At 49.9% G+C, this 13,237-nt stretch overlaps 1 protein-coding gene across 5 annotated transcripts in view; it reads right to left on the bottom strand.

Annotated features, from left to right (window-relative positions):
• Positions 1–1,998: 1,998 nt before the first annotated feature.
• The window catches only part of LOC120866066 (protein-tyrosine kinase 2-beta), a 138,333-nt gene continuing 127,094 nt past the window's right edge, over positions 1,999–13,237 (bottom strand). For 3 of the 5 annotated variants that reach the window (XM_040243526.1, XM_040243553.1, XM_040243535.1), the window contains 7 exons: positions 9,423–9,569; positions 8,848–8,883; positions 8,461–8,491; positions 6,273–6,319; positions 5,485–5,622; positions 4,976–5,056; positions 1,999–3,105 (listed from right to left, as the gene is read on the bottom strand). In XM_040243526.1, coding sequence (XP_040099460.1) covers positions 2,890–3,105; positions 4,976–5,056; positions 5,485–5,622; positions 6,273–6,319; positions 8,461–8,491; positions 8,848–8,883; positions 9,423–9,569 — 696 coding nt within the window. In that variant the 3' untranslated portion in view covers positions 1,999–2,889. The remainder of the gene's footprint in view (positions 3,106–4,975; positions 5,057–5,484; positions 5,623–6,272; positions 6,320–8,460; positions 8,492–8,847; positions 8,884–9,422; positions 9,570–13,237) is intronic. The other 2 variants (XM_040243544.1, XM_040243561.1) reach the window with 1 other exon arrangement.

Below are 13,237 nucleotides of genomic sequence, written 5' to 3'. Positions count from 1 at the left end.
AAAAATGGCTGTCTGGGGACACCTTACAAATAGCTGAGAAAAGAAGGGAAGCAAAAAGCAAAGGAGAAAAGGAAAGATATAGGCATCTGAATGCAGAGTTCCAAAGAATAGCAAGAAGAGATAAGAAAGCCTTCCTTAGTGATCAATGCAAAGAAATAGAGGAAAACAACAGAATGGGAAAGACTAGAGCTCTCTTCAAGAAAGTTAGAGATACTAAGGGAACGTTTCATGCAAAGATGGGCTCGATAAAGGACAGAAATGGTATGGACCTAACAGAAGCAGAAGATATTAAGAAGAGGTGGCAAGAATACACAGAAGAACTGTACAAAAAAAGATCTTCATGACCCAGATATTCACGATGGTGTGATCACTCACCTAGAGCCAGACATCCTGGAATGGGAAGTCAAGTGGGCCATAGGAAGCATCACTATGAGCAAAGCTAGTGGAGGTGATGGAATTCCAGTTGAGCTATTTCAAATCCTGAAAGATGATGCTGTGAAAGTGCTGCACTCAATATGCCAGCAAATTTGGAAAACTCAACAGTGGCCACAGGACTGGAAAAGTTCAGTGTTCATTCCAATCCCAAAGAAAGGCAATGCCAAAGAATGCTCAAACTACTGCACAATTGCACTCATCTCACACGCTAGTAAGGTGATGCTTAAAATTCTCCAAGCCAGGCTTCAGCAATATGTGAACCGTGAACTTCCAGATGTTCAAGCTGGTTTTCGAAAAGGCAGAGGAACCAGAGATCAAATTGCCAACATCCGCTGGATCATGGAAAAAGCAAGAGAGTTCTAGGAAAACATCCATTTCTGCTTTATTGACTATGCCAAAGCCTTTATTGTGTGGATCACAATAAACTGTGGAAAATTCTAAAAGAGATGGGAATACCAGACCACCTGACCTGCCTCTTGAGAAACCTATATGCAGGTTAGGAAGCAGCAGTTAGAACTGGACATGGAACAACAGACTGGTTCCAAGTAGGAAAAGGAGTACATCAAGGCTGTATATTGTCACCCTGCTTATTTAACTTCTATGTAGAGTACATCATGAGAAACGTTGGGCTGGAAGAAGCACAAGCTGGAATCAAGATTGCCAGGAGAACTATCAATAACCTCAGATATGCAGATGACACCACCCTTATGACAGAAAGTGAAGAGGAACTAAAAAGCCTCTTGATGAAAGTGAAAGAGGAGAGTGAAAAAGTTGGCTTAAAGCTCAACATCCAGAAAACGAAGATCATGGCATCTGGTCCCATCACTTCATGGGAAATAGATGGGGAAACAGTGGAAACAGTGTCAGACTTTATTTTTGTGGGCTCCAAAATCACTGCAGATGGTGACTGCAGCCATGAAATTAAAAGACACTTACTCCTTGGAAGAAAAGTTATGACCAACCTAGATGGCATATTGAAAAGCATGCCAACAAAGGTCTGTCTAATCACAGCTATGGTTTTTCCAGTGGTCATGTATGGATGTGAGAGTTGGACTGTGAAGAAATCTGAGCACCAAAGAATTAATGCTTTTGAACTGTGATGTTAGAGAAGACTCTGGAGAGTCCCTTGTACTGCAAGGAGATCCAACCAGTCCATTCTAAAGGAGATCGGCCCTGGGTGATCTTTGGAAGGAATGATGCAAAAGCTGAAACTCCAGTATTTTGGCCACCTCATGTGAAGAGTTGACTCATTGGAGAAGACTCTGATGCTGGGAGGGATTGAGGGCAGGAGGAGAAAGGGATGACAGAGGATGAGAAGGCTGGATGGCATCACTGACTCGATGGATGTGAGTTTGAGTGAACTCCGGGAGTTGGTGATGGACAGGGAGGCCTGGTGTGCTGCGATTCATGGGGTCGCAAAGAGTTGGACACAACTGAGCGACTGAACTGAACTGAACTGGGAGTTGAGCCCTGGCTTCTTTCGGCTTTTTGATCTCTGCCCAACACAAGCACAATCGATTCCTTCCAGGGTCTCAGAAGGTCAAACAAACAAAACAATCAAACCACAAAGCAAATGGTACAATTTTAATTCATCCACAAGTCAAATATAAAGGAGGTAAAAGAGTGTTCTGCACAAACACAAGAGAGGGAGGGAGACAGGGTGTGGGCGAGAAAAGACAAGTAAGAAAAGACAGTAAGAAGAGAGAAGGAAGGGGCCAGGGAGGGAAGGAAAGCCACGGGGCGAGGAGTGCGGAAGGCGCCCAGGTCCAGTGTGGACTTGCTTCTCCCCACCTCCCCTCCTCCCCTCTCTGCGTGTGGAGGACACAGCCTCCTGGGCGCCAGCTCCCAATAGCTTGTCCCTTGACCGTCCCAGGCCCTGCTCCGCCCCTCAGTGGGGGCGCACGGCTGTCTGTCCAGACCAGACTCACATTAAATAAATTCCAATATACACTATACAAGAAGGCCAGGTCCATCCCTCACGGCACCAGCCACCGGCCTCCCCACTGAAAACCCCTCTCGGCCCCTCCCTCTGTGCACGCGGTTAGGGGAGGGGACCTCCGTGGGCGGAGCAGGAAGGAGAAGGACTAGCTTGGTTCCCCAATCGGCCTGCCCTGTCCCTGTGTAAAGCCATCTTGGCCACAAGGGACTGCCATGTGACCCCCCTGGGCCAGGTAGGAGTGGCTGGTGGGCAGCAGCCATGCTCCCTCTGAGCCTCTTTGTAGCCCCTTGGTGTCTTGCAGCCCTGAGTCCCCTCTGTCCAGCTGCGGCCTGGGCAGCACAGTCTGGGAGTAGGGTGGAGGAGAGGGGTCGTGCAAAACAGCAAGGGAAGAAGGACCCTTCTCGGCCTTCCCTCCCCAAGTGGGCCCACGGACCGAAGGCGAGGCAGGGGCAAGGGCAGGAACAGGGAGGGGCGGGCGGGTGGGGCGGAGATGCGGGCGCGGGGCGCCGCCCTCTTCACTCTGCCAGTGGGCGGGCCAGGTTGGCCAGGACCTTGGCTTGGTCCACGGCGTCCAGCAGGTTCTTGGCGTCCACGGCCAGCGTGTGGGAGGCGGTGAGCATCTGCCGCTTGCACTCCTCACTCAGGGAAGTCACGGCGTTCTGCTGCGCCAGTCGCATCTTATTGATGAGTTCCGCCAGGTCCTTGTTCAGCAGTTTCTGGGTCCCCTCGATCTGCAGGAAGAGCACAGGGGAGGGGCTGGGACCCTGAGGAGCTGCCAAGTCCAGACCCCGAGGACAGGGAAGCCCTACAGAGGTCCACCTCGGTGCTGGCCCAGGAAGGTGGGGCCTGGAGAGGGGCTGGGGCCAGGTCTGACCCAGCCCTGGGTTGAGTCCAAGGCCCGTGCTGGTTGGAGCCAGGTCGTCTAGGACAAACATTGCAGGCACCCCAGGCCCCAAACTACCCAAGTCAGCCCCCTCTGATCCAGCCCCACAAACACTCCCTCCTCCCTGGCAAAATGCCTGGGTGCTGGCCTGACACAGAGTGAATGGAGAGAAGTCAAGCGCCTCCACACATCTGTTAACTCTCTACAATCACATCAGGAGATCACAGACTGTGGTCTGGGCTCGTAGGGTTTTATTAACCACTATATCCTGGTATCTAGTGCACTGCTGAACAAAGACTTGGCACTCAAGAGATATTTATCAAGTGAAAGAAAAGACTGGCTTTCACTGCCCAGGTGCGGTGCTCTCATGCCAGACGGGACTAACCCAGAGGGTGCTCCGCTGGCCTGCCGCAGCCACCCTGAAGGGACCTGGGAAGTGCCCAGGCCCCCCTGCCCTGTCCTGCCTGTTTTGAGTGGTCACAGATGGTGGAGACAGTGGCAGCTTAAGCTATAGCCTGGCAGGAGGTGTGGGGGTCTGTGACTGGGTTTCCAGACAGAATGCTCAGAGGCACTGCCTGCTTCTAGTCCCGCAATAACAAATTACCACACAGTGGCTTAAAATAAGGCAGATTTATGCTCTTACAGTTCTGGGGGGTCACAAGTCTGGAATGGGTCCCCTGGGGCCAATGGCCAGGTGACGGCAGAGCTAAGTTCCTTCTGCCAGAAAGGGAACTTCCTTCTTCCAGGGGAGAATTTGTTCCCTGCCTTTTTCAGCTTCACAAGGCTGCTGCCTTCCTCGGGTTGTGGATCCTTCCAGCAATGGCCTCGTTCCAACCTCTGCTTCTGTTATCCCATCTTGTTCTCTGACTCTTATGAAACAAACCTCTGCTTCCACCTCCTTCTTACAAGGATCCTTGTGACTACACTGGACCCACTTGGATAATCCAGCATAACTTTCTCATCTGAAGATCCTTAACTTAATCACCTGCAACGTCCTGTTTGTCATGTAAAGTCACACAGGACCCAGACATCCTTTATTTGGTTGTTGTTCAGTTGCTGAGTCATGTCTCTTTGTGACCCCATGGACTGCAGCATGCCAGGCTCCTCTGTCTTCCACTATCTCCCGGAGTTTGCTCAAACTCATGTCCGCTGATGCTATCTAACCATCTCATCCTCTGCTGCTACCTTCTCCTTTTGCCTTCAATCTTTCCCAGAATCAGGGTCTTTTCCAGCTATCTTATGGGGGCGCATTATTCTGCCTACCACTGGCACCATCTCAAGATAGAGCACTGGCACTCCCATTTTGGTTTTCAGTGGTTGCTTCTCATTTAAATAAAGAAGATTAAATGATCAATTGAAGAAACCTTAACTGCTATTTCTGTGACACACTCACCTTAACCTTAGTAAGAAGGGTGACTAGACAAAGAGTAATGGACAGGATGGGGCTAAAAAGGAGTATGTGTGTCTTCCTTTGCCTGTCCTCAGGCATTAAGAAGTCACTGCCACGATCTGAGACCTAAACTAGGAAATTCGCCCCAGAAAGCCGGCGAGGTCCCTGGGTTCCAACTCCGCCCCCTAGTGGTACCTGCAGGGATATACAGTGCAGAGCCACCTGAAGGCTCAAAGAGGACATGGAGCTGCCCAGGTGGCCCTTGTGGGTCTCCTGTTGAAACACAGCTGGAGCAGGACAAGGGGGCAAGGGACACCGAGACACTCACCTCTGTCCGTGAAGACGACGGCAAGGAGGGCAGGAGGTCATCCACACTGCCGATGAGCTTCCGCAAGGTCAGGCCCACATTCTGGGAGAGAGAGGGACGGGTGGCTGTCACCCTTTGCTTTTTTTTTTTTTTAAAGTCTTTATTGAATTTGTTACAACATTACTTCTGTTTTATGTTTTGTTTTTTTGGTCCCAAGACATGTGGGAATCTTAGCTCCGCGACCAGGGATTGAACCTGCATTCCCTGTACTGGAAGGTGAAGTCTTAACCATTGGACCTCCAGGGAAGTCCCACCCTTTGCTTTTTGAGAAAGCCATGTCTCCCTTGAGAAGAGCCCTCCTGGGATGGTGCCTGCCTTCTGAGGCTACCTGGAACTAACTTCTCTTTGACAACCTTGCTCTAATGGGGTCTAATCAGGCAGACTGGGAAGCTCAGCCCCTCCCACGTCCTTCCAGGGATGGGCTGAGTGGCCTCCGTCCCCTAAGTCCTTGGCTCCTCCCTGGCTCTCACCTTCACCAACACCACGTAGCCCTCGGGAGGCAGCTGGCAGAGCTCATTCTTGAGATCCAGCACGGCCCGCACCAGCTCCATGACATTGAGGTACACCAGGTCGTCGGTCCGATCCAGGTTGGCTGTGGGCTGGATGGACTGTGGCGGGGAGAGGAGGAGGAGAAGCAGGTGGCCGGAGGGGAGGGTGGCGAGTCAGAGGGACACACTGTTCTTTCCTGGGCATGCACTAGTGGTGCCAATTCAGCCACCAAGATGTTTCTCTGAAATAATAGTGCCTGGGCCTGGGGGGGCCTCCTTCCCTTCTGCTTCTGGGGCAATGGTTCTTATGTGAGAGTCTGCCTGGGTGTCTTAAAAAAGTGCTGGAGGCCAGCCTCACAGCAAAGCAACCAAACCATCACCTGGGCGTGGGGGCCAGGCAGTGTCAAAGCTCTCGGAGGATTCTCATGGGCTGCCAACGCTGAGAACTGCTGCTCCAGAGCGAAGAAAGCAGCAGCTACCCCAGAACACGGGGGTGCAGGGAGCCAATGGGGGTCCACACCTCCTGCTCCTTGGGACAGGTGAGCTTTCCTCCAGGTCAGGGAGGGGGCTGGTTTTCCCCCTGTTTTTTTTTTTTTTTTTAATGAATTAGCTGTAGACAAGGCACTTGCCCTCTCTGGGCCTCAGCTATATAATGAGGATACAGGACTCAATTCTTTCTGTGGGCTTCTGCAGTCTTTGCAGTCCAGGCCTTCAGTCTTGTGGGGCCCTGATTCCAATCCATGACCAGCTTCAGCAGAGCCAACACATACCTGTGCGCCGAGCCGTGGTGGTTTCTGCGGGGGGGCTGTGAACTCCGCTGCAAAGGGAAGGGACAATGAGTAGGGGTTGTCCTCAGCACCCTGACCCCTCCCTTCATAGGTGCTGATGACCAAGCCCAGCCCTTCTCCACTACTACCAGGAGACCCCAGGGAAATGGGACCTGAAACCCAGGACAATGGAAAGTAACCTCTGGTCTCCCTCGTCCTCTGTATGCAGGGACAGGTACTACTGTCCATTTCAAAGAGAGAAAAAGCCAAAGTCCCCGTGGAGATGGAGTGATGGCGGTGGGTGTTCCAGCACACTGGGCCCTGAGACTCTGATCTTGACTGTCATGAGGGAGAAACCTGCTCTGAAGGCAGCAGGTGATCCTGGAGCTTCACCCAGTGGGTGCAACAGCCACCTATATGATAGATTTGTGAAGCTTCCCTATTGTCTGCTTTGTCCATCTGGGGGTCAAGGAAGTGAACTGCTAGAAGCAGGCTGTTCTCTGGCCACTCTGATGAACAAAGACACACAGGCCGCGTGGGACTGCTTGGAGTAACAGTCAGAAGACCTGATTCCACTTTCGACTCTTCCCCCAGAGTGGCGTGAGACTAGGGCAGCTCACTGACAGGCCCCGGGCCTTAAGTGTCATCTGTCAAGTAGGAGGTTTGCTTAGAAGGGCCCTGCAGGAGCCAGATGCCTGGGCTCAAATCTAGGCCCTGCTAATCACTAGCTGAGGAGAAAGCAATGGCACCTCACTCCAGTACTCTTGCCTGGAAAATCCCATGGGCAGAGGAGCCTGGTAGGCTACAGTCCATGGGGTGGCTAAGAGTCAGAAAAGACTGAGCGACTTCTCTTTCACTTTTCACTTTTATGCATTGGAGAAGGAAATGGCAACCCACTCCAGTGTCCTTGCCTGGAGAATGCCAGGGACGGGAGCCTGGTGGGCTGCCGTCTATGGGGTCGCACAGAGTTGGACACGACTGAAGCGCCTTAGCAGCAGCTGCAGCAGTCACTAGCTGTGTGACTTTGGGTAAGTCGCTTGCCCTTCCCGTGTATGCTTCATGTCCTTTGTAAAACGGGCATCATGATACACTGTACCTATTGCATAGGAAGGACTGCTGTGGGGTTTAAACTGTATTTTCAAGCACTGGGGTCAGTGCTTCTCACTGGGTCTGGTGGCTGCCATGGTCACCATCACCGTCATCATCAGCCTCATTCCCCTGGCATGGTGATGAAGAGCCTGGCTCACTGCAGGGACCTGGGAACCTCTGCAGCAAATTTTGCACCAGCACGATACAAAGAAATGATGTGGGACTAAAAATAGCTGTGTCCATGCCGCAGTTGGGGCAAATTCTGGACCAAAAGATACAAAAAAGACAAAAAGGAAACCCAAAATAAAACCCAAGAACCATTTCTGAAGAGCCAGGAGCGAAAAACTGGGTGTTGGGAGCAAAAGCAGGGTACTGCTGCATGCCCCACTGCACGCACCATCACAGAAGGGTGGGCAAACCACCTAAGCCACCCCTCCTGCATGAGCCCTGGATCCACCCCATCCTCACCCCATGTAAGGAATGAACTCACCCCTGCCTCTGGGAGCAAGCAAGGGAGCCTGTTTTCACTTCCTCCTGCAGCCTGCAGCGCAGGAGCCCAATAAACTTTGCTTGAATTTCCTGTCAGGCCTCTAGTCAATTTCTGTTAATTGGGAAAGGCCAACATCCTGCCCGATACCACTCCCTCCCTGCCTTTCAGGGAGGCTCCTGGAAAGACCCTGGGGTCGGGGCAGGGGTAGGTGGGAAAATCAGCTGGCCCCGCCCTCTTTCTTTCTTCCCTTACTGGGGCCTAGGGAGGCGAAGAGTCATTTGGGAGAGATGCCATGGCGCTACTTTAGAGCTTCCGATAGAGTGGGTGGGAGACAGGAAGGATCACCAAGTCCTCCAAATAAATGCAGCAGAGAGGCGGGAACCGGAGCCATGCCGTGAGAGGGGTTGAGGGCAGCAGTCGGGTAGAGGTGGAGGATAGGAGGTGGTGTAATATCGACTCCCAAACTGGGCCTCTCTGCACACTCTGAACTCAGGACAGATGTTTCTTTCTATGGCAAATATATTCCGTTTGCTCTCTGCAAGGGGCAGGGAAGGCGGCTGCACACAAGATGCCACGCCCGGGGACATTCCCGCCAAGAGGAAGGGTGCTCACACTTACTGTAGCCGGCCTCCTTCTCTGGGGTCTGGAAGGAAGGAAAGAGAAGAGGTCACTGGTGCAACTCTGGGGGCCACCCATGTCCCCCCTTAGCTTGTTCCCATCCCCCTTGAGAGGTTTGGAGGTCATAGCTGCAGGGGGACCTGGGGACTCCCTGACCAGAAGTGACTTGGGGAGGGGGCGGCCTGTGCTGGGGCGGGGTGGTGCTAAGAGTGCAGATCAAGTGTGAGCTCAGCAAGGAGACCCCAAGATCAGAGTGAAGTGGGAAAAGGTGTTCTCGTGGTGTGAGGCAGAGAGGGCGAGGTGGGCAGGTGTGGAGTCGGAGGTCCCACTAACTACCCTGCAAGCCCTCCGTCCAGGTAGAGTGCTCTCCCGGTGACTCACCAATGGGGACTTGTCGTTCATGTAAACCATGGGGTCCTACAGAGGGGGAAAACAAATCAGAGGAGTTAGGATTCTATAACCAAAAACTCCAAGGATGCCTGGAGAGCAGTTCACTCCAGCCAGGTGGGGAGCCGTAACGGGACAAGATGGCATGGATCTCTCCCAGGGGAGCAGAATGTGTTCAGGGGCTTCCCGGCTGGCTCAGCGGTAGAGAGTCCACCTGCCAATGCAGCAGACACCAGTTTGATTCCTGGTCTTGGAGGATTCCACATGCTGCGGAGCAACTAAGCCCATGCACCACAACTACTGAGCTTGTGCTCTAGAGCCTGTGAGCCGCGACTACTGAAGCCCAAGCTCCCCAAAGCCTGTGCTCTGCAGCAAGCGAAGCCACCGTCATGAGAAGACTGGGTGTTGCAACTGTAGAGTAGCTTGCCACAACTAGAGAAAAGCCCGTGTGCAGAAATGAAGACCCAGCACAGCCAAAGATAAAAATATAAGTAAAATTATTTTAAAAAAGAAGGTGTCCAGCAGTGGGGGCATGTCGTCTCCCTCCCCTGGCTGGGCTTTCTCCTCACCAGGGCTTTCTCCTCCTCCCTCAGCCACTGGTAATCTTCCACCATCTGCTTCTGCTGCTTGTCCAGGAGTTGCCGCATCTTGAGCCTCTCTGCCTCCCACAGCTGCTGGGCCTCCTCCCGGCTGCTGGGCCGGACGAAGTCCTCCTCCTGGGAGCACAGCGGGGGGAGATGGCAGAGGACACAGTCAGCCCAGTCTCTGCACCCAGGGAGGACAGTCCTCTGGAGAGCCTTGTGGGAGCCACACGCCTTGGGCCTCACTGGCCTCAGATCTGCAGCCATCTATGCAGATGGTTATTACTGTTGGCTCCATCAGCCCCAATCACATGCAGTGTGTCCGTGAAATGCTGAATCACAGGGTATAGGGTATAGGGCTTAACAGGTACTGGTTTCAAATCGTCACGTGATCCGTTAGTACCATTTTATTTTCAAGTGACTGTCCTAATATTATTTTCTCAGTTGGCACGTGTCATGGCTGCTGTCACTGAATTTACACTTAGGAATGCAAAGCCAGCCCTCCAGGAGGCCTTGAGTGCTTAGCTAAAACCAAGATGGTAGGTCTGGAAGCTTCAAGGAGCAGTGGTGTGTGGTCCCCCAAAGCTGTCCACTGAAGGGTGGAGACTGAAAGAAGGAGCAAGAGCGTGTGCCCATCTGATTGTGCCTTTTTATCAGAAGATACTCGTTATTTGGGCTTCCCCATCCTAGTTATGGATGGCTCAGACAGTAAAGTGTCTGCCTGCAATGTGGGGGACCTGGGTTCGATCCCTGGGTTGGGACGATCTTCTGGAGAAGGAAATGGCAACCCACTCCAGTACTCTTGCCTGGAAAATTCCATGGATGGAGGAGCCCGGTAGGCTATAGTCCATGGGGTCGCAAAGAGTCCGACACGACTGAGCAACTTCACTTTCACTTTCTGTGGCTCAGAAGGTAAAGAATCTTTCTGCATCATTCTCTTGATTAAGAAACTAGCCTGGGTTATGATACCAAAGGTTAAAAGAGATGCATGAGCTAAGAGATAAAGTGAAGCACAAAATTTAAAGAAATAAGGATCTATGGATATGCAATAAGTGGTTCCTCTCCTGAGTTTTATTAATCTAACCCCATTTCAACTCATTTGTGGGGCTTTGGACTATTCATAGTTCTCCCTGTTATGTCTCCCTGCATGTTTCCCTTTCCTATTATTTCTCTTCCCTCAATCTTCCCCAGGGTTTCATTTATATAAATATCTGCTCAGTTCCTTTAAACTGGCTTGCTTTTTTCTGCTGCCCAAGATTACCTGGGTCTCCTGGACATACGAGTGTTACCAGCATTCTTTTGATTGTGTAAAGCCTGGGGTGACCTTTGCTGGGGGCAGGTGACCTTTTTATGACGTTGAGGTCCGCAAGCTGCTCAGATCCCTTTCTTTGAACTGGCCCATTTACATACAAGTCACTTACATAAAATGCTAAAAATGATTCTCAGTCTACTTTAACAAGCCATAATCTCTGCCAAGCCTCTAAAAAAGATTATCTCCACTAAAGTCTCTCAACAGCACAGTTTGAAAATAGTGACACTGGTGTGTTTTTCCTAGGCTGTCAGCTACAATAACTGCTCTCAATTTCTAACAATACTTCTCCTTATAAGATGTCTTGCTGAAATAGTCCTTGTTCATTACGCTAGTCAACGACTGTTTATTGAGCAACTACTATGTGGCAGGGACAGGGCTGGGCCAGGCTGGGCTGGGAGGGCAGTGATGGTTAAATACGCAGTGTCCTTCCTGTTTTCATGAGGCTATGGAACCAATTGCAGACTGGGGTTTCTCAGCCTTAGCACTATTAACATTGGGGCCAGATGATTCATTATTGGGGAAAGATTTCCTGTAACCTGTAGGATGCTTACAGCAACCCCACTCACTAGAAGCCTACAGCACCTCCCCTGTTGTAACAAAAATGTCTCCACACATTACCAAATGTCCACCCAGAGTTGACTTACTCAGTTAGACCTTATTTTAAACTAATTTGTGGACATGGTGTGGGGGAGGAGGGTGGATGAGCTGGGAGATTGGGATTGACGTATGTGCACTGATAACCAGTGGGAAGCTGCTGAACAGCACAGGGAGCTTGGCTCAGTGCTCTGTGATGTCCCAGAGGGGTAGGATGGGGTGGGAGGTCCAAGAAGGAGGGGATATATGTATACTATAGCTGATTCACTTCATTGTACAACACTGTAAAGCAACTATACCTATCCCAATTAAAAAATAAAAGCAAATTTCAGAACATAAGATTATTTTATCATCATAGGATTTATAAAATACATAAGATTTACTTCATAAAGGCTTATGCCCCCCAAATGAAAGGGTTTTAGGGCTGTAAATATCCTCAGTTAAATGCCAGCATGTGCAAACACAATGGTGTGTCTATATCAGGCTATTGGCGAATCATGACAAATAGGAACTAAGTGTCAAACATGCTGAATATAGCATTAGGAATCTCCAAGTAAGGAAAATGTATGGACAGAAGAAGATTAGAGTAGATACTGACAGGAGGAGTTTCCAGACTCAAGAAAACACTTTGTAGTTTTGAAATTGCCAAAGAAGATTCCTACCGTTCAAATGTCTAGTATGCCCCAGGCTTGATCACCATCTGACCAAATATTTTAACATATATTGGTGGATGTATTCCTATGTCTTCCAATTTTCTAATAAAACTCAAGAAGCAAATGAGACTTTAAAAAAAAAAAAACACTTGATCTCTTTAGGGCTTACTGTCCAAAGTATACTTCAAGAATTCTTATCAGGCAATGAACGCTTTCATTGCTGGTCATTTTTAAGAGGAATTAGACCTTTGGGGTGTTTAAAAAAGACTCTGATAAGCTGTGACCCCTTCCAGGAATTGACTCTTCATCCTGCCAGGCCTATTTCTATTGTAATTAAACAGCTCCTGCACTCATCGTAAATTTTCCCATCATTCAATCTGGGCCCCAACTCATGCTTCTGCCTTCCTCATCCCCTGGGATCCTTCTAATTTTTCCCATCCATTGAGGCCCAACTGCAAAAAAAAAAAAAAAAAAAAAAAGAAGAAGAAGAAGAAGCTGGAAAGGGTTGTTTTACTCTCTAAACTTCTGCTGCATGTTGGCTGTACCTCTGTGTGCTACTCACAGCTCTCTGGTTTACATTATAGGCAACCATCTGCCCTGTTCCTTCTGGCTGATGGTAAGTTCACTGAAGGCAATTCTCCCTTCAGCACCTAGGACAGCGCCCAGCAAAGTGTCCCTTAAAAAAAAGGTGTTTACTAAACTGTTGTTTTAAACTTCAATTGTGAGGTCTTCAAGAGGGAGACTGCTGCCATTCTGACTCCGGAATTGAATCCCACAGATTCTCAGATGAGTCAGGCAATAGAGTTAGTCACTAGAAAAGTTGTTTTTGTGGGAAAACCATCTCTGATTTTCGTTAAATGCTTTCAAATGCTTTGCAGGGAGTCTATTATACCTTTTCAGCATTCTACCTGGAAGAGGCTTTCTCGGTGTTTCTGATGCATATCACAAAATGGAGTTTATATTTTTAACTTTTTTCTTTTTTGCTTATTTTAAGAAATGCTTATTATGTTCTTTTTATGTTCATAGGCTTTCCTATGGCAAGTACATCTAAACCCCTGACACAAAAGGCCCTTTTTCCTGCTGCACAGTTTGTCTTTATGGAAGGGAACAAAGTCCTTATGGTGAATCAGGGGTTAGACAAAGGCAGTGCCGACCCTCAAATGTGCAAAACACTTTCTTTCTGAAAGGGCATATTTTAAAGCCAAACTCACTAAAACCCAATTAATTATCAATAAAGAGTTAAC

Source organism: Oryx dammah, unplaced genomic scaffold, assembly GCF_014754425.2.
Source record: "Oryx dammah isolate SB20612 unplaced genomic scaffold, SCBI_Odam_1.1 HiC_scaffold_1, whole genome shotgun sequence".
Lineage (NCBI taxonomy): Eukaryota > Metazoa > Chordata > Mammalia > Artiodactyla > Bovidae > Oryx > Oryx dammah.
This window is presented reverse-complemented; position numbering and strand designations above follow the sequence as displayed.